The sequence below is a fragment of the Pipistrellus kuhlii genome, unplaced genomic scaffold (genome assembly GCF_014108245.1).
Source record: "Pipistrellus kuhlii isolate mPipKuh1 unplaced genomic scaffold, mPipKuh1.p scaffold_m20_p_8, whole genome shotgun sequence".
NCBI lineage: Eukaryota > Metazoa > Chordata > Mammalia > Chiroptera > Vespertilionidae > Pipistrellus > Pipistrellus kuhlii.
This window is the reverse complement of record NW_023425584.1, coordinates 34758132-34782108: the sequence shown is the minus strand read 5'-3', so window position 1 is coordinate 34782108 and position 23977 is coordinate 34758132. Positions and strand designations below refer to the sequence as shown.

The 23977-nt window shown below is 38.2% G+C and overlaps 1 protein-coding gene across 17 annotated transcripts in view; it reads right to left on the bottom strand.

Moving 5' to 3' along the window:
* Positions 1–23977, bottom strand: part of KIAA1109 (KIAA1109 ortholog) — a 146539-nt gene that overhangs the window by 4292 nt on the left and 118270 nt on the right. For 10 of the 17 annotated variants that reach the window (XM_045576666.1, XM_036425243.2, XM_036425238.2 and 7 more), the window contains 19 exons: positions 22191–22429; positions 21419–21637; positions 19810–19987; positions 19097–19292; positions 17320–17481; positions 16703–16842; positions 15440–15641; positions 14650–14850; positions 13897–14076; positions 11691–11828; positions 9470–9727; positions 8031–8181; positions 7474–7631; positions 7183–7375; positions 6753–6970; positions 4152–4403; positions 3087–3290; positions 1816–2010; positions 672–806 (listed from right to left, as the gene is read on the bottom strand). In XM_045576666.1, coding sequence (XP_045432622.1) covers positions 672–806; positions 1816–2010; positions 3087–3290; positions 4152–4403; positions 6753–6970; positions 7183–7375; positions 7474–7631; positions 8031–8181; positions 9470–9727; positions 11691–11828; positions 13897–14076; positions 14650–14850; positions 15440–15641; positions 16703–16842; positions 17320–17481; positions 19097–19292; positions 19810–19987; positions 21419–21637; positions 22191–22429 — 3619 coding nt within the window. Of the gene's footprint in view, positions 1–671; positions 904–1815; positions 2011–3086; positions 3291–4151; positions 4404–4474; positions 5485–6752; positions 6971–7182; positions 7400–7473; positions 7632–8030; positions 8182–9469; positions 9728–11690; positions 11829–13896; positions 14077–14649; positions 14851–15439; positions 15642–16702; positions 16843–17319; positions 17482–19096; positions 19293–19809; positions 19988–21418; positions 21638–22190; positions 22430–23977 lie in introns of those variants that run through there. The other 7 variants (XM_036425235.2, XM_036425244.2, XM_036425239.2 and 4 more) reach the window with 6 other exon arrangements.

Below are 23977 nucleotides of genomic sequence, written 5' to 3'. Positions count from 1 at the left end.
CTAGGGCACTGGACTTGTAGGTTTCCTAAAGAACAGCTGTAAGTGGATGACATTATTTTAAGTTTTATTGAGATATAATTCACAATAAAACCCACTCAGTTAATGTGTACAACTCAATGGTTTTAGTATGTTAATGGTGATACATATATTTGAACAGTGGCACTAACTTAGAAGCTTTTAATGTAAGCAGCCTTTTCACTCCATTTAGTAAACATGCAAATGCTTTATGAAGAATGAAGTCTTTCTAAATTAGTGATCATAAATAATAAGGCAACATGCTCCTTTAATATGTAGTTGTTTCTTTAGTCATTTCACTTGACTAGTTGTATTTCTTCAAAGACGTTTTTTCTTTTACTACTTTGTGAGAATCTACAAAGTCTGAAAATTTCCAAATTGGAAATACTTTGTGAAGTACAAAATATATTCAGTGTGAGGCATGGTTAGAGTGTTGTGTGCCTAGCAGATACTCAATCTGTCACATAGTCTTACTAATACATTATTTATATTCCTCTCATTTATTTATTAATATTTGTAATTCATAGAGGAAGGAGACACATTGTACTAATTTATCATTAGATCATTAAAAATCCATGTAAATGGCAGACAGCTGCCTTTCCTGAAGCTTGAAAGAAAAAAACATAATCCCCAAAACAAGAATATGCACTACTCACCTTTTTCTTTCTCTTTAAGATAAGCTGACACTAAATCATGGAGAAACATGATGAGCTCAGCATCCATGGTCACACAAATGTGGTCAGTGAACTCTGTCACCACACTACATTCTACCTTCGGCTTCAGGCTGGCATCTGCAAGGGCAAAGTTCTTTTATGGTAAAGATTTAATTAAATAAATCCCTTTCTCTTTCTGTTAAGGGATTTACATGAGTCTGTGTAAATGCATCGACTGAAATGCAACAAGAAAGAAATGAGTATTTTTCTATATGACTCACACAATGGTGATGGTTTATATTTTATATGCCATTTATTCCTCATAAAAACCCTCTGAACCAGTTATTATCCTCCAATTTACTGAGGAGAAAGAGGTACAAATGGATTAAATTATTTGCCACAGGTTACATGGCAACAACATCCATCAATTTAACTCAGGAAATCAATTTATGTTATTTTATATAACACTAGTGACATAGTGTATGGATTCGTGCACATTGAAAGGAAATTAATTAGAAGGTGGCCAATGGCGGGATTGGGCAAGATGGGCCGGACATGCCCTGGAGCTCGCCGCCATGGTCCCTCTCTCCAGCCAGCCCACATCTGGGATGGCGCCATGGCTTGAATGGCATCTGTGGAATGAGCGGGGTCCCTCTGGCAGGTGTGGTCCCTCAGTCTGGCCTAAGGGGATTGGGCTGAAACTGGCTCTCCAACATCTCCTGAGAGGTCTCCGAGTGAAAGAGAGCACTCTGCAAAGTTGCTATCATACAGGGTGTGGAATGCAAACACAAGTGTGCAGTATACCAGATTTGGAGCTGACAGTGCCCTAGCAACAACATAACGCATGGCCTAAAGTGAGATCATATGGCCCTGGGAGGAATCGGGTTCCCTCCTCTCTGGTTCCAGGGTGCGTCACCTGAGAAGCACAGCTGCCAAGTCACTGAAGCTCAACAGCTCCTGTGTTAAGCATCTGCCCCTGTGTGTGTCATAGCTACTGTTCAGATAGACACTTAGCGTATTAGCCTTTTATGTATATAATTATATAATCAAATTATATTAATATTACACACAAATAACAAAAACAATTCAAAGTTCCTTTAGAATTTTCTTAGTAACTTCAGAAACTGAAGATTGTTCTTCCACATACCCTGTAACGAAGGTTCCTGTGGTTCTTGAACATGAATAGACTTAAAGTCAAGCTGCATCCTTGGTAATGCAAAGATGGTCTCTGTTTCATGATTGTAGCTAGAACCTCCTCTGAATCCACTCAACAAACTGGAATTCTTCACAGTAGTGCTATTCTCGGTGTTATTAGCATCAACATTACGAAGTAGGTTTAGTTCTACATGCATAATAATAAAGACAATAAGAGTCAAATTAAACCAATTGACATAGATAAAGCCTATAGCTTTCATTGCACTATGATACAGGAATTTTTATCATTTCAAAAGTTGCAAAATAAACTCACATTTGAAAAAATAGAACCATATAAAATTGTGATCTTAATAATATGTATCTCTATATACGTAGACGGGTATAGACATATTTACATAGTAAGTAAATATAGAGATGATTTAATTTCTAAATAGTAATTTATATTTATACTAGAGGCCTGGTGCATGAAATTTGTGCATGGTAAGCGGGGGTGTCCCTCAGCTCAGCCTGCACCCGCTCCAATCTGGGACCCCTCAAGGGATGTCCGACTTCCCATTTAGGCCCTATCCCAGAAGGGTTGGACCTAAATGGGCAGTTGGATATCCCTCTCATAATGCAGGACTGCTGGCTCCCTATTGCTCCCCTGCCTGCCTTCCTGATTGCCCCTAACTGCTTCTGCCTGCTAGCCAATCACCCCCTAACCACTCCCTTGCCAGCCTGATTGATGCCTAACTGTTCCCCCGACAGGCTGTTTGCCCCTAACTGCCCTCCCCTGCAGGCCTGGTCACCCCTAACTGTCCTTCCCTGCAGGCTTGATTGCCCCCAACTGCTTTCCCTTGCAGGCCTGGTCCCTCCCAACTGCCCTCCTCTACTGCTCTACTGGCCATCTTGTGGTGGCCATCTTGTGTCCACATGGGGGTAGTCATCTTTGACCACATGGGGCAGTCACCTTGTGTGTTGGTCAATTTGCATATTATTCTTTTATTAGATAGGATTAAATAGGATAGAGGCTTGGTGCATGGGTGGGGGCCAGCTGGTTTGCCCTGAACGATGTCCCGGATCAGGGTGGGGGTTCTTTTGGGATGTGGGGTGGCCTGCATGAGGAGCCTGTGGTGGTTTGCAAGCTGAAACTTGTTTAATTGAAGAAATGAAAAGTTTCCCCCACTTAAATTCTATACAGTCAACAGAATCCAAATTAGGAGGAAAAAAAAAAAATATATATATATATATATATATATCTCCAAAAATAATCAAACTTTTAACCTTCATTTCTTGTGGCTGTAACATAATGGAACCATTCTTTCACACTTGCTACTCCATGGGGTGGGTTTTCATGGCGACGCCTTGTTATCTTGGTTATTGTTGCCATAGGACTTTCCAAAGCGCCACATGGTTTGGTAACCATGGTATTATGGCCCAGATGAAAATCCAATGTTTGTACAACATATGTAGAATGATCACTAGAGCCTAGAGGGAAAAAATTTATATTAAGTATAATATAAACAAATTATATTTAGATGCAAGAAAAGAGTTGTGCTTAGAGCAACAGATAAAAAATGAGGGAGAAAAAAATCACAAATACTTTTTCTTTCTTTTAGCTATTACTGGATTTATCCCCAGTAACATGAAAACCATCAACCCACTCATATGTGGGACATAATGATCAACATAAACTGTTTAACAAAACAATAGATCTAGAGACAAGGGCAGGGAAGGGGGGGTTAGAGATCAACCAAAGGACTTGTATGCATGCATATTAGCATAATCAATAGATATGGACACTGGGGCAGTGGGGCTTGCTCTCGGGTGAGAGTGGAGAGGGGAGTGTCAATCTGGGGTAAAGGAGACCTATGTAATACTATAAACAATAAAAAAAGAAAAAGCATCAACCATTTTTTTGAAACCACTAAAAAACTAAAGCTGAAAGGAACTCGATCTACCACTGTAAATAGAGGTAAAAGCAGAGGCTTGCCTATCGTAGTCTTGAAGGCAAATCATTTTCCTGTACTGCCACTGTATCTCCTCATGTTTATATAAAAATTTTTACAATAACTACTATTATGATTACAGCCAGTAACAGAAACTTCAGTTGCTTAAGCAAGAAAAAGATTAAATAGCAAGTTCAGAAATAAGTCTTTTACATCCTAGACGTTACAGAAACTGACTCATTGGCAGTGAACTCCTTGACATGTCACGTACATGATAATAGAATGGACTTCAGAAATGTTATAAGAGAAAAGATAAAAGATGTAAGAAAGAAAAGTTACTCTGCTATGTATTATCACATCAAAGATGAAAAGAGTAAAAGCTTGAAATGTGTCAGTTTACCATCCTCCCAGATCTTCTGAGCTTCAGTCCAAAAAGCAATATTTGGTTCTTCTAGGTGAAAAAGGGCCCACGATTTCGAACGGAAATTTGGACCATGGAAACAAGCTAATGTCATGTGATTTCCATGTAAGCTCATTGATCCTCCAAACTGCATTCCATCTTCTGGTAATGGGATCTGGAATAAGGATATGTGGCATCCCGAAACAACCTTCAGTACTCCAGGCCAGTGTCGATGGTGGGCAGCATCCAGCACTGCAAGAAAACCAAACAGGCTTATCCTGCGTGCCAGCTGTGGGCACATCTTCAATGGCAATGGCAGAGTGCTGGGGGGTAGCCGGACTCCTTTCTGCAGCTGCAGTGACTCAGGTAAGGGATGAAAACAACAACCCAACCCTGGTTAACATTAAGCAGAAGCTAGTAAGCATATAGTCTCGGGAAAGATGCTGCGTAAGGATGGATGCAACTAAGGAAAGCAGTAACTTGTTAATAATTGCAACAAATATTGCTGTAATGATTTACAAATGCTTGCATAACATACAATTCTCACAGTAACTCTGTAAACTAAGTATTTTATCTGTACTCTGTTCAAGTGAAGCAAAGGAGGGGGTTAAGTAAACCAGCGACTAGAAGACCTAGAAATCAAACAGATCTCCTGATTTTTAGTATATTTTCTTTTTTTACTCTTGCGACTCAAAAGTGAGGTATGAGGACCATCAGGATCACCCAGAACTTGTTCAAAATTCAGGCTCTTATGTCTACCCCACACCTATGTATCAGAATCTGCATCTGAGGAAGACCTCCAGGTACTTCAAGTGTTTGAGTAGCACACCTTAATATTTCCCACTTATTCTAGTGATGTCCCTTTTTTGCTGTTTTCCACAGCTCCAAGTCCAGATCCAACCAGGGGTCACGCATTGTATTTATGGTCATCAGCATGACTCTTTAGTTTCCTTTAAAACAATTCTATGAGCCAATTTATTTGTTTTCCATGACAAGGACTTTTTCAAGAATCCAGGCAAGGCATTTTAGGAAAACCCTCCTCCATATGTATATGCCTGACACCAATTCTAGTTTAAAGGAAATACAAGGACTAGAGGAAGGAGATAAATGGAACCACAAGGAAGCAACTGAAAACTAGAAGGCAGGACATTGTGTAGGATAACTGGCCAAGCCTCTCAAACAAGTCAGGTCATTAAAAAAGGACCATACTGAATTAAAAGAGAGTAAAGGAACATAACCATTTCTGAATGTGATCTTGAATGTGATATACTGGTTTGGACAAATTTTAGGATAATTTTAGGTCAGTTGTGGAATGTGTCACAGGCTAGAGGAGCTAAACTAGCAAAATGGAAAGTGAGAGCTTGTTGTATGGAAAAGGTTATAAAACAATATGAACAATATTTTGGTAAAAAGAACATATACATATATAGGTGCACAGAAAAATATCTGAAGGTGCATGCTCTCAAGTGTTCACAGGAATGATTTTTTGATGGAATGGGATGCTTTTATTTTTTGCTTGTATTTTCTAGTTTTTTCAATGTACAAGTATTGCTTCTGTGATAATAAAAAATTATTAAAAATTATCCTAACTCTAACAACTTTTTGCCACTTTACTCCTATCACCTAGTTAAAGCCACCATCACCTGTAACCTGGACTCCCACCGTGCCTCCTTACTATAGTAATGTCAGTATGTATATAATGATAGTAATTACTACATTTGCTCTCTTCACTTTCATCCTTAACCACCTGCAGTCTATTCTCCACACAGCAGCCATAGTGATGCTTTACAAAAGAATACTTTAAGATAAAGTAAAATAATATCAAATCTGTTTGAGACTCTCCAATAGCTACTCATCATATTAAAACTCTTATCTGTGACCACCTTTGTGACCCTCAAAGCATGCTCCCTCCTGCTGTGGAACCTCTGCACTGTCCATAGGCACCTGTGCCTGGAATGCTCTTTCCCAGCCCTCAGCCAAGATCTTCACTTGAGAAAAGGCTTCCAGGAGCCCCCTTCTAAAATAGCCATCCTCACACACTCATTCTCTGTTTCCTTCCCATGCTTCATTCCTCTTCTCAGCACCTCTCTCTACCTGAAACTATCTTGTGTTTTAGTTATTAACTTAATATGGGATGTCTCTCCCATTAGAATGTAAACTTCATGAGGCTAGGAACTTTGCTCCCTAGATCTATGGCAGGTACTTTAGCACAAGAGCATATTTAATAAATATTTGTTGATTGCCCTAATGAGTGAAAATAATAACCTGCCTAGTGGGATACAACTAATAAATTCAAACTCAGACATTCTGATTCCACAGAATGTGCTCTTAAGCAGAACATGGTATTGTCATAATTTGTATTCAGAAATGTGGTATATGGATGATTTAGATGAACTGTGGCAAGGGGAGGGTATAAGAAATGGTGACTTCTCAAATGATGGCTTCAATGCCCATGTGGGTGGGAATCGTTGCTGAGTGAACTAGAGAAGAGCATATGGGTCACTGTAAGCATGACATATAAATACTATGTGACTTTAAATGAAAATTGCAACACATTCACTGAAAGATCAGCTCATACAAAGCCTTAGTTCTAATTCTTACACTGCTCTTGTGAACTTTTCTCCAGGATATTTGTCACTGTCTTAGGTGGAAGATAAGGAACTGGTCCCCAGGTAGACAGAGCTCGTTTGCTGGTATCAAACTGCTGTGTGAAAAATTCCTGGAGCTTCATTCCTATTTTTATCAGGTCTGGTGTGGTTGATCTTGATATCATTACTTGGAAAATATCCCACTTCAAATCTCCATGGACAAAAATTTCACTAGAATATAAAACAAAGTCTTTATCATATAGCTTATATAAGATGATTTAAAAAGTACATGGTTTAAAAGTACAAGAAAAAGTCCCTTCCCCCACCAAGCTTTTTCATTCACATTGACTGAATAATATAAAAGCTTGTGCTTTCTCAATAGATGACAGAAAATATGTTCAGAGCAGTCATGCAAAGTTTGTAAGGTCCTATTTCCTAAATACCTTTTATCACTTATGCTTGAATCCAAGGCACTGCACAGATTCACCTTCCACTCGTCCTGCAGCTTGAGGTCAGCATTGCTGAAGATGCCCATGAGGATGCTGGAGCCCATGTAGTCCACACGGGCCTCAGTGGAGCCCATCGTGATCTGAATTTTGTGACTGGGCTGCTGATTCGGATGTTCAGAAATATGAGCTGAAATAATTTTTCACAGAAATGTCAAATGGGAAAAACTCATCAAAAGTTTTTAAACTTTTTTTCAATATATTTTTCAGTTGTAAAATTCAACATACCAACCATCTCCAGTGCATTGACATCGATTGTCCCTCCAACAACCCCTCCCTTAGAATCTAACTGGGATCTTCCCAGCCCGACAGACATGCTGATCTCTCGGTCACGGTTACTTCCTACTGACAGGCGGCCCTGGCTCTTCAAACCACTCGTTGTCCAACTAAAATAAGAAAAAGGTTATTAAGTAGACATCTGGCTTCCAGTGTCATAAATTAAAACAAGTTAGATTTCAAAAAAGTTTTTTTAAGTTTATTATAAAAACCAGTAAATGTTTAAATATTAACATTTATAAGGCATTTTGCTTAACTAGAAAATTATGCTGTTTTACTTGTAATTTTCTCTTTTTTAAGAACATATATTTCATATTGCTTTATAGTATAGTATCTTTAGCATTAGATTAAAGCCATTTCAGTATAAAGCAATTTAGTATCTTTTATCTACTGTTTTCACCATCTCAAACATTTCAGCATTAGAAAAAGGTTTTGAATTACTTTAATACACTATATGAAAAATTACAAGTAATGATTAAGTATATTTTCTTTGTATCTGAAGAGCTTACGTTGTATTTCCCATTACATTACTCATGTTCATTTGGACGTTTAATTGCTTCAAGTTGATAGCAAACACGACAAGTGTTTCCCATGGAGTCCCTTGCTGACTTGCTGCTTTGTTTGATTTGTTAAAGGGAGTTGATGTTTTTGAAAGTGAATCTAAAAATAGAAAAATCATATGCATATTTGTTCACACAGATGCTCAGTGATTACAAAGCAAAAACCAGTTTTATCACTATAATCCAAAAGCTGAAATGATATTCTTGTATTATAACCAAATGTTAAATAGCTATCACACTACCTCTAAAAGAGTTACCATTTACTGACTTTAGCAGGTGCTGGCAGTTGCACTTTCTGAAAGCTCGCAGTGTTTCCCAAAGTGTGGTACACGTACCCCCAAGTAAGTGCAACGCGTAGGGGAAGAGTTTGGTGGGGGTACGCGTTGCACCGGAGTTTGGTGGGGATATGCACTGCACCGTGCTTAGCTGCGCCTAATTCTACATTCTCATGAGTAGGAGGGGTACTCAGCGTTACAAAAATTATAGAAGGAGTACACATATGTTAAAAGTTTGGGAAACACTAGCTTAGAGAGTTCTCTCTGAGCTCCTTGTTACAGGAGGAAATTCCAATATGTACGGGATACCGCAGAACAGATCTTTCATCACCCTGGGTTTTCAGCAGAGGAGGAAATCCCAAGTTGCTATGGGCCAACAGAGGACCTGAAGGCAGGGACTGTTCTGAGATGCAGAGGCTGCTGCATGCCTGTCTTCTGTGTCCTACAGACTCACATACGTCTTGAGTCCTGCATTTGCTCATTATACTCTAATCTTACCTTGTGATATAAATTAAATCACTCATTTTTATATGTTCAGACAAAAGTAGAATGCTGAGCACATAAGAGTTCAAAAACATGGGTGAATAAAAGAACGAATGAATACAAAGATTAACATTTTTAATATCAAACATCTTTTACAATATTGTAGGTTTGGTTTACTTTTAAAAATAACTCTACCATTGAGAACTACAGATTGGTAGTTACGAATAGTCATGGGGTTATAATGTACAGCATAAGAAATATAGCCAAGAACACTTCGTAAAGTAATGTGATTGTCTAACCACTATCTTGTACATCTGAAACCAATACAAAGTGAGTATAAACTGTAATTGAAAACAATTTAAAAAAATAATTGTATCATCTAGAGCTTACTAACAATGTGCTCTCTCCTCTCTCCCTACCCCTTTTTAAAGCTCTGAGCCACCCAGCTATCTCTTCTGCTGGGAGATACTTTGAAATGTATGCTATTTGGTTTGGATCCCCTCCCCTCCATCTTCCATAAAAACCTGCAAGAGTCTATTTCCCTGCAGGTGAGACAGAAATCTTGGAGTAACTAAGATTTTTATCCTGGAGCCATTGGAGGGCCACTGATAACAAAGAGAGCAGTGTTACCTCTTCGGGGAACTGAAGAATCCGATACACTCCTGGATCTTACGGAAGCTGGGGACTTCAGGCTCTGTGCCACTGTCCCTGGTGACATGGTGCTGTTAGTCACGTGCTCAGTGAACACATTGGGTGACTGAGGCATGTGGGTGAAGGAGGCCGACTGACTAGGCTGCTCCCAGGTCCTGCAATAAGCTTTTCTTGATGATTCCGGGGAAAGATGTTGGCTCACCCCTTCAATGGAATCAGGTGTTCCTGGGCCAGATGCTAACAGGAAAGTGGAAACAAAAACAATTAACAGGATAAAATTGGCATGCTATAAAATCATAAATTTTAACACTCTGCCACTTCTAAGCATATTGCATACTTTTACTTCTCTGACAAGTGTGCAGAAGTTTACAGTTTGCAAAGCACATTCCAGCTTGTTTGTTTATTTCTCACAGAAACACTATGAGAATGGCTGAAGAAGTATTATGCTCCCATTTTATAGATGAGGGAACAGAGATGAGACCAGGTTTTGTATTCTATCTTGCTAACTCTACCTTTCCCTTATGCAATATCTAAGTCCAGGAGAAAAAATACAGGCAATATGGTAGCATGTCCCCAACACTTTCTATTTTCCATGTTATCTAAGCACGATTTTAATGGTTACATATATTAGGTCTAGTAATAATTAGTGTCGTTTTCTAATACTTTTTTAAAAATCGAATTTATTTAAACAATACAACAAAATTTAATCAACAATATAGTTGCCGTTGTTTTCTACTACTTGTGCCCAATGCTCAGGAAGCATTTTAATCCCTCTGTTGTAAAATTCTTCTGATTTTGATGCAAAAAATTCGGTCAATGCATTTTTGAGGCATTCTTCATTATTAAATTTTTCTCCAAGAAGAAAGTTTTGCAAAGAACGAAACAAATGGTAATCGGAAGGGGCAATATCAGGAGAATATGCAGGTTGAGGGAGAACTTCCCATTCCAAGTGGCGCAGTTTTTCAGCAGTGATTCTTGCAGTATGCGGTCGTGCGTTATCGTGGTGAAGAATTACGCCCTTCCGATTAATCAGCGCGGGTTCTTTTTCTCTTAAAGTGTGGGCTAACCTTTCCAATTGGGCACTATACACTGCACCTGTAATGGTTTGGTTAGATGGTAAAAGTTCATAATGAAGAATTCCTTTAAAATTCCATCAAACACACAACATCACTTTTTTCGCATGCAAGTCAGGTTTTGGCGTGGGCTGCGGAGCCTCATTTTTGTCCAACTATTGAGGCTGCCTTTTCAAATTAACATACAGCACCCATTCTTCATCTCCGGTAACAATTTGCTCTAAAAACGGCAAACGGTTTTGATGAGAGAGGAGCGAACTGCAAATTGACTCTTTGATTACGGTTGTTGTCTGTCAACTCATGAGGAACCCATTTTCCAAACTTTTGGACTTTGCCAAGTGCACACAATTGATTGGAAATTGTTTTTTGTGAACAATTTAAAGTTGTCCCAAGCTCTTGTTGGGTAATTTGAGGATTTTGCACCAAAAGAGCTTGAAGAGCTTCTTGATCAAAATTGGACACACAGCCTCAACCACTCACGGCCTCGACCACTCTTGTCATCTAACGAAAAATTTCCCTCGCGAAATTTCTCAAACCAACGCTGGCATTTTCTGGCGCTAACTGCATCTTGACCAAGAGCACTACAGATGTTTTTTGCAGCCTCACTTGCTTTTCTTCCTAATTGGAACTCGTAAAGCATGCAGTGCCAAATATGCTCTTCATCCGCCATCTTCTTAGCCCTAGTTTTGCAACAAAAACCAAACCAAATACAAACTTTTTCAAGCAAAACTTGTTAATTGCACTTCACACGTTCTGTAGATACCACGTGTTTGAAGGTTATGTCAATACAAGTCAACGCCAAGCAAGATTTTAAACGAATGTTTAAAAACAACATTAATTATTACTAGACCGATATTTCTGCATTTCCAGATTTTATAAGATTAAAAAATAAATGTTAATGTCAGCAGAATGTAGTTTCTGAAAGGGCAAGTCTCTGTGACCTGCTCATGCATTCCCATGATTAACAAACTGGAGGGGATCAGCAGATGCTTGCAGGAGGGAATGAACTGCATGCCACTACTTACCAAGTTAAGACAAAGTTTATGTTGTAAATCATGGATCTTACTACTATTGTAACCAAAATTAAAAGCAAAATAAGTGTAACTCTAATTACATAATGAGCTTACTTGGCAAATTTATAGTTTGGTCTCCAAGGAAGAGACGTCTTGCAATACTTCTCCTGTACCAGGCTCTTGGAAATGCCAGAATTTCACTGAGCCGGCGCATATCATATTTAAAGGAAGCAGAACCTATGTCACAAACAGCTGAAACAGAAATAAAAAAAATGTGTTAGTACAGATTTCTGAAACCTTCAATATTGTCCACTTGGTATAATATGGTATTACACAACTAAATTACAATAGCTGCAATTCATGAAATATCTAAATAAGTTGCACAGCATGATTAATAAGGGATAGTATGTTCCTTCTATAAAAGAGAAAAGTAGCAGATTCTAACACTTTAGTTCCATTCCTTTGTTGAGGTAAAGGCAAATTGGAATTAAACTACTACATTCTCAGAGGGTTCTAAAGGTCAGTCTTACAGACAGCTTTAACACAGGGCTTTTCTAAATTGTGGCGAATGAATCATGGAATAAACTGGGATACATACTTCCTCAAAGTGGCTGCAAACCGAGTGGTGGTGTGGGGGAACTGCTGCTTCCCTCTAGACCAGTGGTCACCAACCTGTGGTCTGTGGACCACTGGTGGTCCATGAGGAAACCTTTGGAGCAACGGTCACCAACTGGTGGCCCACGAGGTCTGAAAGGTTGGTGACCACTGCCAGAGCAGCGCTGGTCAGAGTGAAGGCCCTGGGCTGGCCACACAGCTCCTGCTCTGCCCTCCTTATTCCTCCTCTAGGGCCTCAGAAGGCTCTTCACACCTGGGTCTCCCAGACCTGCCTTCAGTTTCCCTCTGAGCTCACGGCCACGCCTATCAGCAGCTGCCTACCCCATCCTTCCATTAATGCCCTGGAGGTACTTCCTTCTTTATTTTCTACCACCCTGTCCCTTCTGTCACGTAGGCTGAAAGTATGAGGCATCCTGTCTCTGCTGCTCTGCACACACTCTGTCCCCAAGTTTGTAGAGTCTCTCCTCTTTCTCTACACACCATCCCCTCTCTTCTTCATTGTCACAATCCAGCCCCTGCCTCCCCACACATCTTCCCTCCCATTTGTCATGCTGCCATGAATTATTTCTAAAATACCCACTACACACACACACACACACACACACACACGCACACGCACATACGCACACACATGCATGCACACACACACAGATATGTTTATTTTATAATCCATATAAAATTTTGTCTTTTTTTTTTTTTTTATGGTCAGAACACTTGAGATCTATCCTCAATTTTTCCATAGATTTTTATAGAGTGTGAAAGTGATGGTGAAAGACACAGAGAGAGAAACATCAATGTGATAGAGACACATCGACTGGTTGCCTCTTGTACTTCCTGACCTGGGCCGGGGATCAAGCCTTCAACCAAAGTATGTGCCCTTGACCAGAATTGAACTTGCAAACCTATGAATCTCTAACCACTGAGCCAAACTAAATAGATTTCTAAGTGGACAATATAGTCTGTTATCTTTGGGGACAAAGTTATCATCCCATTTCTTAAAAACTTCTAATGGCTTCACTGCCCAGAGAATCGATGCTACTGGCATATGAGGCATGTGCATGTGCACTGCTAGCTTCAAAACTAGCTTTGTAACTATGGGAGGATCACTTTTTTTTAAAAAAGTTTTTATTGATTTTTTTTTTTTTTTTTTTTTTAAGAGAGAGGAAGGGAGAGAGAGAGAAACATTTATCGGTCTGCCTTCTGCACACCCCTACTGCAACCAGCACATGTGCCCGGACTAGAAATCAAACCAGAGATCTCTTGGTGCATGGGATAATGCTCAACCAACTGAGCCATACCAGCCAGGACAAAATCACTTTTGAATATTTAAAACTAAATGCATGTGGAACATTTTTAACTCATTCCCCTTTAGTGTTTTAATAACTTACAATTAGAAAAATCAAATGAAACACTAGAAATTTTACCAATTTATGGTAGAGAAGTAAAGAGAAGAGCACTTTTAGGTGACTCAATGAGGCACATTTGAGCCCTTGGGTGATATTTCTATATATTTATCTAGAAATAACATTTCTAACTCTGATTACTTGGACTGAAAGTATACACTAGGCTGGACTGTCATTCCTCTCCTTTACCATTAAAAGCCTCATATTATTAAATAAATGTAATATTTAAACACTTAAAAAGGAGCCACTTATTTAATTCTGGAAAGCAAACATTTAAATTTAAAAACTATAAAATTGAATACCAGATATATTTATTAGTGTGGTGTCCATTTTGCTTGCAGACTTGTTTACAGACTGAATTTCAAAAAACGAGGCACCTCCTGAACGCCTTATCCGAGACAAACTCACTTTTACAAACTCAAGGTTTATACTCAGTGAGTCTTTTCGACCAGTGACTGAAGTGGGGTCTTCATCCACATTCCCTTTTAAAAAAAATCCACAGACACCTACATGAGTACAAATACACACACATGTATGTGTACATATACATATACACACAACTATCTAATTCCATGAAATTATCCAAAACACTGGAATTAAACACGTCAATTAAAATAATTTAAAGTGAGGTAAAAATTTAAGCAGAATTATCTAATGAGCATTTTTAGTGGTAAAATGCCAGTGAAATGCAAGTTCTCTAATAGTAATAATAAAAATAACAATCGTTTTTAATTAACAAACATGATGTACACACTTTAAAAAATTTACTATTTGTAGAATAGAAGTTCTTATCCAAATAAACCTATATCCAAAGATATTATTGTGCTATGTATATCTTATAAAATATTCTGATTTTTACAATTCTTGTATAATTCACTTACCTAAATTACTGCATATTTCTACTTATTTGTAGAGACAAGATAGTATCAAAAGGAAAAATTAATAAGTTTATGATTTTGTTTTATATCCACTGTTAAAGGTATCATGACTTAGGAAAAGATCAAAGTTTAAAAAGTGCTCTAAAGTTGAGAAAGATGCAAACATGCTAAGTGTACCTAAGCCTCCTGAACCAGAAGTGAGGCCAGAAACAGCACTCTTCTGTTTTCCAGCTCCGTAAGGGTGAAACACGTAGAGGGAGAAGTCAGACATGCAGGCAGTGAAGCTCAGCCCGGAGGAACTACTGCTAGTAGTGGTCAGATCTGACTGACTGCTGCTGTGCCGACTTCTGCCAAGAGGGCTGCCCAGTCCTGATGAACCTGCCATCAATACAGACATCCAAAATCTTTATCAGCCACAGAAAATTTAAAAATCCTGCCACTAATAGTCTCAATTGCCAACCAAACAGGACTTGAAAATAAAAAAGAAATACTCAAACATGCCCTCATAAATAGATTTAATCCTTGAAAACAAAATGAGGTCTTAGATATACTCTGCATTACTTTACTTGGTAAACCAGGTTGAATACTCTGAAACATTCCTTTATAGTTTGACTGGCCAACTCCACAGCCTCCTGTTTCTGCTCTCCTTTGTGCCACTGAAACAGGCCAAGGAAGAGCCACAAAATATCAGGGGTGTAAGCTAAGGGGGGAACTGGATACACTGTTCACAAGTCCAATCATTCCAGTAGGAAAGAGTGCAAACAGAGCAAATTAACCGGGAAACTAATATGCATATATACACAGTCCATGAACACAGACAGGAGTGGTGAATGTCTAGGAGCGTCAGGTGTGGGTATAAGGGGTCAATGGGGAAAAAAGACAAACAAAGGGGATATTTATCTTCAACAATAAATTAAAAAAAAAAATAGTACTTGGCTCTGCACTGGAGGATAAAAGGTTCCCTTACCTGGGGTTCCCGTCTTGCCTGCAGAGGCCTTTGCTCCACTTTGAGTAGCATTACCTCCAGGGGACAAAGTCTCAGCAGGACCCGTGGTCCCTAAAGTCTCCAGTTCTCCCCGGTTTGAAGAGAACACCAGGTCCAGGGATGGCAACTTCAGCATGCATTCTACTCTTGATACTGGTAAACAGCTGAACTTGATCTGTGAGGGCTAAAGTGCAGAAAGCCAAAAATAAAATAAAAAAGGTTCCAGATGAAACAATTTCACATTGGATTCTAAAAATTACATTTCCATTTTGATCCACATATATCAAATTTACTGACACAGAAAAGAATTTTGTTGTTAATGTACTAGCTTTTGTAAGCAGACATGAGACATTAACAAAATGGTATCATTTTTTTAATCTAAGTATTTGAGGAGCTATATATGAGTGATAAATATTTAGATATTTGATAATTCAGACCATTAAAGATGTTTATATTCACATTATACTTTTTCATAATTAAGTACAGGAAGTAATTTCCTTTATACTGAAATTTAAAGACTTACTAAATAAAAGTTTCATAAGCTCTCAACCCCTCACCCCATTACACGTTTTCATCAGATTTTGAAAACAGCTAGTGCAAAACACCAGAGGGGACTCTTTTGGCCAAATTGTTGCTATAGAAAATGGTCTGAACAGATGACCACTAGCAGTTCATTTATTCTTGAGATTGATCATTAGATTTTAATTGAGGGTAAACTAAACCCTCAAGTTTAGGTACAAGTAGTTTTTAAATCCTCTTACTAAATGGACTCAATCAGATTCTAACATACACTCCGAAAGGCCTATTGACAGGACTGGATTTTAAAATAAAATGTTAAATAAAAATTACATAACTCTTAGCAGAAATCTAACCAAGGCATTACTGTGACTTTATACCTTAATTACCTTTATATCTGCCCCCAAAGGACCATAATAGCAAGTAGCACAGATGCCATACTAATAAAAAGGCAATGCTAAAAAAAAAAGAAAGGTTTTACATTTTTTTATTTTTGCCATAAAAGTATGAGATCTACATTTTGAAAAAACCTTCCTCAGCAGAAAAGTAAACATACACAAAATTGTACATGCACTTCCCCAAGGTTCCAGCAACTGTCAGCCAAAATACATACAAAGTTCTGGGAGCCCAAGGAGAAGAAAACTTGAAAGTGAAATAATGTTGGGAAATGGAAATAAAGGTAAGAGAAATGCATTTTTCTCTGCAACAAGAATAAGTGAAGCATCCCACCTGCACGCGGACGTAGACCACGACGTCCACTGGGAAGGAAGAGTAAGCAGATGTGGAGGATGACACTAACGATGTTGTTGACTCTTCCATAGGGTCTGGAATCTCAAAATGCCCCATGTCTTCATCTTGGGAGCTGACAGCTGTTAAAATAGTGAATTTTAAGTTTCATCATTAGGACAAGGACAGTACTAAGCTCAGGGTTATGAACACACAGCAACATTTGCTTCTGGGGCCCATCATACCACACTTCTTTCCCCAATCAAACCTTCGCTCATCCCCCTAAAACCTGAAACCCCACCCACACCCCTGCTGCTACACAAAACACCCCAAAGAAATAGCAATTATTTCTTTGCCCCAAGGATTTTCCAAGCTAAGAGAGACCTTAGGGCACAAGAATATGATTTTTGTCATGAACTGGCTATGGTACAACCAGGATTTAGTCTCTTTACTTGTAAATAAGGACTAGAGGGTCTCTCAGACTCTTTCTCAATTCTATAATTCTTTTATATTATCACTGAATATATTACATAATAATATATAATGTCATTATGAAATCTAAGTACTAGGACACCAAAGCATATATGTTGGAAAAGTACATCCCTAAGGAGGATACTCACTTGTATAATTCCTCTCAATTGGTGTGATTGGGATGGTTTCCAGAGCCTTTTCTAGAAAGTCTAACAGGCAGGGACTGATCACCATTTCCTCTGGCAGTGACTGAAGTGCTACCCAGGCATATAACTTGGCTGTTTTGATTCCTCCACTTCCTTTTCCTTTGGCTAGAATATTGACAAATGTGAGGTGAATTTAGTAAAACAATATGATAATTTTGTGAGACATTAGAACTATATGACTATTTAATCAGGTGAAGCACTTTATACATAAAACTGTACAAGAATGTAATAAAGAGAGTAGATTGATAGGAATGATATATTAATGCTGAAATACAAAGATGACTAATGATGTAGGTAACACAAGTTATTCCTACTTGCTCTAGCTTATAAATTTTGGTTTGAAGTTTATACTTTGCTGAATTTCTCATTAACATTATTTTATCCATTAAAGAAGATACAGAGAACTCTGAAGGAAAATATTTGTGGCAAGTGAAGAAAAGGTCATTATTTTCAGGCTTCCCTATGTTCTTGCTGTCCTCAGCTTGCATGTATTTAAAATGCTTCCCTACATGGGCTGCCATATCTTTCCTTCTACCTAACTAAATATTTCCACATCATTAGAATGAGTGTAACAGCTATCTCAGACTTCGCTAACTCTGGCTTTGGTTTCCAACTCCAACATATATAGTTTTGTAAACCTAGGAAAGAAATTCAACTTCTATAAGCTTTAACTTTCCTTATTTATCAAATGGGAATAATCATCTCTCTCCTGCACATAGTGGACATAGGTGTGCCTTGTCAACTGAAAATGGTAGAAAATGACTGCATTATTATCATGATTACTAGCTACTGTAGAAGATTTATATTATCAAGTTCCATCTCCCAAATGAAACTGTTTCAAGTAATTACTATCCAGCCTGACATTCCCCATTTTGGAAATTCTATTCAGGAAAGGTGGTATTCACGTGGTGTGATACCCAGATTCCAGAATAGCTTCCAATAGTCCTGGCCCCCTGGTACTCATGCCCCTGTGTGGTTCCCTCCCTCACTGAGCAGAGGTGAGCTGCAGGATCAATAGACATTGTGGAAGGAAGGATACATGACTTCTGAGGCTAAGTCATAAAAGATGGAGGTGCTTCAGCCATGTTCTCTTTGGGATTGCTGCTTTCAAAGGACACCAGCTGCCCTGCCAGGAGAACACACCAGGAGCCTAGCAGGGAGACCCATGGTGGAGGACTAAGGCGCAGTGTGCCTACCATGTGCAGTGGGACATTATGGAAGCAGATGCCCCAAGACCCAGCCAAGCATTCAAAGATCATTGTAAAGATCCACCAGGCCAAACTGAATCTGTGATCCACAGAAACCATGTTTGAGACTAGAAGCCACCAAGTTTGAGTAATGTGTTATGCAATAATAGATAAAAATGTGGTCAAGCCCAGTATACTTAATCTTGTGTAAGTCTGATGTTTCCATCCAGATCATCAGCTCCCAAACTGGACCTACATACAACTTTTTCTAAATATGCACAGATCTAAAAAAATCAAGTATTTAGTATATTAAGTTTATTTTAACAATGGATATTTTAAGGTAATAACCATTTGAAAAACAGCCCAAAGTAGTTGGCTTACAATTCCATCTATGAATTTTGTACAATCATTATTAAGTCTATTTCCTCTTTTCTTAAACATGTGAATTTGAAAGTCTCAATAGAGCAAGTAGGTGATAACTAAACATTAAGCTATGAAAAAAAGTAAAAGTCGAGTGAATTTTCCTTCAATACCTGAGGGAATAGGTGGGGGCTGGGGAGGAAGTAAGGTGTTAGTCTTGCTCTGGATAGTGCAAGGTAAAGGAGGAGGAGAGGCGGCACTATCTTTCATACCATACAGCTTGGACTCTTTAGAGAGTGTTCTTGGCAGGGAAGACCCTCTGGAGGCATTAGGTGATTCAGTCTTTAGCGTCTTGGAGTTGTAATGCAACTGTATTGAAGAAAAAAAAAAGTTAAAATTTGGCAGATGAGAAAAACCAAGAAATGCAGGAAAATATGTAGAATGAACTTGGGCCCAGGAGTCAGAAGACCCAGGTCCCGTGTTTATAAGTTAGCTCTGTGACCCTGACATGTTTTTAGCTTTCTTACATTTTCAAAACTAAAAAGTCCACCCCAGATAATATTTTAAGTTATTTCTAGCTTAACATTCTAGGGTTCTGTGATTCTAGAATCTAAAAAATAATGTTTAATAAAGTTGCACTAGGCAAGGCTTAGCAAACATGTTATGAATATCAATGTATGGAAAATAAAATTAACTTCTTTCTGCCCAACTTTTGTGAGGAAATCTGTCTAAAGGAAGTGACAGCCTCCACTTCAGATATTCATAGGCTAGAGAAAAACCTTGGAAAAGCTCAGCTTCATATAACTGATGAAAGCAGTGCATGTCTGATATAAAATAACCACAGGTACTAATACCTCCTCCCACATCCTAGACATGAGGTTTGTACCTTTACATCGACTCCAGGAATGTAAAAGACTGTGGTTTCCAAGTCACTCGTCTTTGTCTGCAGCGATGATGGGACTTTCTTGCCAGTCATTAAATGGGTGGTAGAAGCATAATTAGTTTGAAACTTCTTTTTTGAAGGAGAATCTTGGTCTAAACTCCTGGAACTTCTATCATAACTTCTATAAACAAAAAATATTTATCTTTTTTTTTAAAAAAATGACATTTCTCTCCTTTCCTTTTGTTTAAAAACAGTTATTTATACAGTAAATGGAATATCATCCCTCATTAATGAAGCTGAGAAAGTAAAGCTGTTCAGTGTCTCCAGCTACAGCAGCTAATGCCTTGCACAGTGATGTTTCTGCTCTATGATCCCTAATACACAGCACCATTACCTTTATTCTCACCTAAATTTGTGACTGGCACATGAACACAGAAGGTTGAACCAAATGAAATCGTCCTTTACAGAGGTAAAACCAGTGGAATACCAGCAAGTTATTGTAGTTCAACCCAAAATAAATAAATAGTTACCTTTTATCATCACTACTACCTTTGTAAGAACTTAACTTTGTATCTTGTAATTTTATAAAAGCCTCCTTAGACAAACAGACCATTTAAAGACCTCTTATTATGGAACATTTCAAACATAAGAGAAGTAAACAGATGGTGTAATGAATCCACCATCCTTCTCCTAGCTTCAAGGACTGTCAGCATCCACCCTCTGGTACTATCTGCCTTCCCACCCACCCACCCACACAATCTTTATTATCTTCTTATAATTCTCAGATTAGGAAAAAAAAGCAAAACAAAAATTCGAAGAAAAAATAATCTAACATCAAGCCTATTTACAGCACCATTTTACTCATCGATGGACACTAATGGTAAAGCTGCAGTTATACCCTGGACAGCATCCCAGCACACAGAGGCCCTTCGTGCAACTAATCCAGTCTTTCTTGCATCTTTATGAATTCATCAAAACTCTCAATAACCAAACTTTCCTGAGCACTTCACTTCTCTCTAAAGTACAAGCATGCCCAATACAAGGACAGAGACCAACCAAGAAATTCAAACTTGTTTAAAGGAGAATTTCAAATATATTATTATTTTAACTAAATAACTTTCTAGAGTCTAAATCAGACATCCATATCTAGTTACCAAATAATGTTATACACTTGACTAAAGAAATAGTATACTATACAAATAACCGCTCAAACATTGTATGATTAAATCTCTTTCAATCTGCACTTTGGGATTGGGGAGTTTGTTTATACTATACTAGAGGCTCGGTACATGGGATTCATGCACAGGTGGGAGGCGTAGCATGCAGTGTTCAGCCCACTGTGTGAGTGCCACTCATTTTGGTCAGCCAAGCAGCTGTGGGCCTCCTGCAGCCGCTCATCCCAGTCAGCTGAGCAATGCTTCCACTGTGGGAGTGCACTGACCACCAGGAGGCAGCTCCTGCATTGAGCGTCTGCCCCCTGGTGGTCAGTGTGTGTCATAGCGACTGGTCAACCAGTCGTTCTGCCATTTGGTTGCTGGGCTTTTATTATATGGGATAAATAGTATTTCTAACAAATTAAATTGCATGTACCCTCACCTGACCCGTTTCTTACCTCCTCAAGCTTATATCATCATGTTCTTGTAGGAGGGTGGTTGGGTGAAGCACACATTTTCCACTATCAATTTCAACCCGTATGTCAAGTTCAAAGTCGATATTTCTCTCAGTAGCTGTGCCATTGAGGCTCCGATTGACAGGAGTTGTGGGCCAGCGCTCTGTTAACAGTTGGTGAACAGCAGCAAAGCCTGTGGCTTTTTTACGAGACATATGTCTGCAAAAAGAACAACTGGTCATCACACTGCAGTGAAGTAGGAAGAGTTTTTAAGAAATTACTCTTCAAATGCAATGTGAACAACAGACTGCATATAAATTATATTGGTAGTTTATAAATTCACACAAAATACTCAACTTGCTCATACTAACTGAAGTTTTTCTTAAGTGCATCAGAGTCACATTTTATTAAACAATTATGTTCTGAGAGCTATTACTATGTGCCCGGTTGTATGCTGGGTTCCTAGGGGACAGGCATGATCACTGGTATGGAGGAGGCAGAATACAAGTGAGTACATCACACTCTACATTTGGGAGGAGATAGAATTTTCCAAATCTTCTCTGATTTTATCAGAAGGCAGAAGTATAGGAAAAGGAAAAAATGCCAATATAGAGCTAAATTACATTAGTAAACCATGGCCATGTCCCTTAGTCTGAACTCCATTAGGCACATTAATATGTTTTCTGTGAAAGTAAACAGTTATATATAATGCTTTAAGCTCAGTCCTAAATTCAGAAATGCTACCCAAGGATCTTAAAACAAAAAGGCTACTCACGAGGGTTTCCTGTAAATATAAAACCTTTCCCTCTCATGCTCTTCGTCCTTTTCATCCTTCTCGGAATCTTCGCTCGTGGAAGACAAACTATCATCCCGTCGACTGTCTTCAGATTGGAAAGTAACACCTGGAGTTTTAGGAGAACTGAACACGGAATGAGACACTTCGCTGGCAGATGAGTAATGGGAGGGACCATCGATGGCGACTGACAAAAGGTCCAGTTCTGTCTCCTCTGGAAACTGATTGTAAAAGAAGGAAACATGAATCAGGTTCACATTTCAAATTTCTTCTTGATTAAAAAGAAAAAGACATATATTTAAGTATTTAAAAATAGTCTCAAGAGTCAAATTTCCTGACTCTGAATGGAAAGAAAGGCCAGATTTATGATCTTATGAAATGGTGCAGCAAGGAAGGAAGCGGAAGATCAAACCACAGAAAGTCACACCACTGACATATTACACGCCAGAGTGAAACTTCACTCAGATAAACGTATATCATCATATTAATTAGTACGAAGCAAAAGTTAAACATGCTGTGGAGACAAGGAAGCAATGATCAGCCATAATCAGAGGGCAAGAGGGCAGTAGAGATGGCAGAGATGCATCCTCATGTAGTTAAATCCCTTGAAGGGAATTTTGCTGAGTACGTCCTGTACAAATGAAGCCCAAATGGTTGATAAAAAAACAAATAGCTTCAGAAATGAACACATTTATCAGTTAAACTTAAGATTGCTATTATATATTATGATGACTAGATACCCTGTCACTAACTTTAGACTGCACTCTGTGGCCATTGCATTTAAGTAGGTCAAAGAAACAGCAAAACCTCCTATGACCTACTTCGATTCTCAATTTGGAGAGATGCTTGACTATCCTTTGAGAATTGATAAGCCTCTATCAAGTGTAATGTGCAAGAGAAGCAATTTATTGCTGCTACTATATTAGATACCTAGTGAAATTCAAATGACCTATTTCACAATTCTAAACATTTGCAGAATTCAGCTTTTGTTCACTTTTTACAATATACATGTTATTGAGTAAATATATAAATTCAGATTTTATCAGAAAATACTTAAAAATTTTTAAAACTATAGTTAAAAATGTATATGGATAAATTTCCCTTTGTTTTATATTTATTTTCTATTTAACCATGTCTAATTACCTATTTTGTAATTTATAATTGTATATACTATCTATAATAATAAAAGTATAGTATGCCAGTTAGACCAGACAGTCAAACGACCTTCCAGATGTACTTCTGAACAAAGCCAGGGCTGTGAGGGCCAAGGCAAGCCGCCAAGGCTACAAGGGCCAAGCCCCTTGCATGAATTTCGTGCATCAGGCCTCTAGTTTGTTATAAACAGCATACACTACTTTTTAAAATAGGACTTGAATCAATTCAAATATTAATGTGTTTAAGACTCAATCATTTCCCAATTTATACATATATTAAATCATTAAACTGTATACCTACAGCTAATATATCGTATGTCAATTATATCCATTTTAAAATGTTAGGCAGGAAAAAAATATCAACTTAATTAGTAGATTCCATTCAATTCACTATAAATGATTTATTTCCAAGATCATTTTTAGAAAAAGGACATGTTTACCAAGCTCACTGTATTACAATCCAGTGGTTCTAAAACAAAATTCAGTTTAACTAAATTGAGTGGAACTATGGGTTATATATTGAGACTCTAGTATAAAAGGTCAGGAAAGGGAAACAAAATATGTGGGCTAAGTGCAAGTTTTTTAAAGTTAATTTGACGGAAATTTCTAAACAAA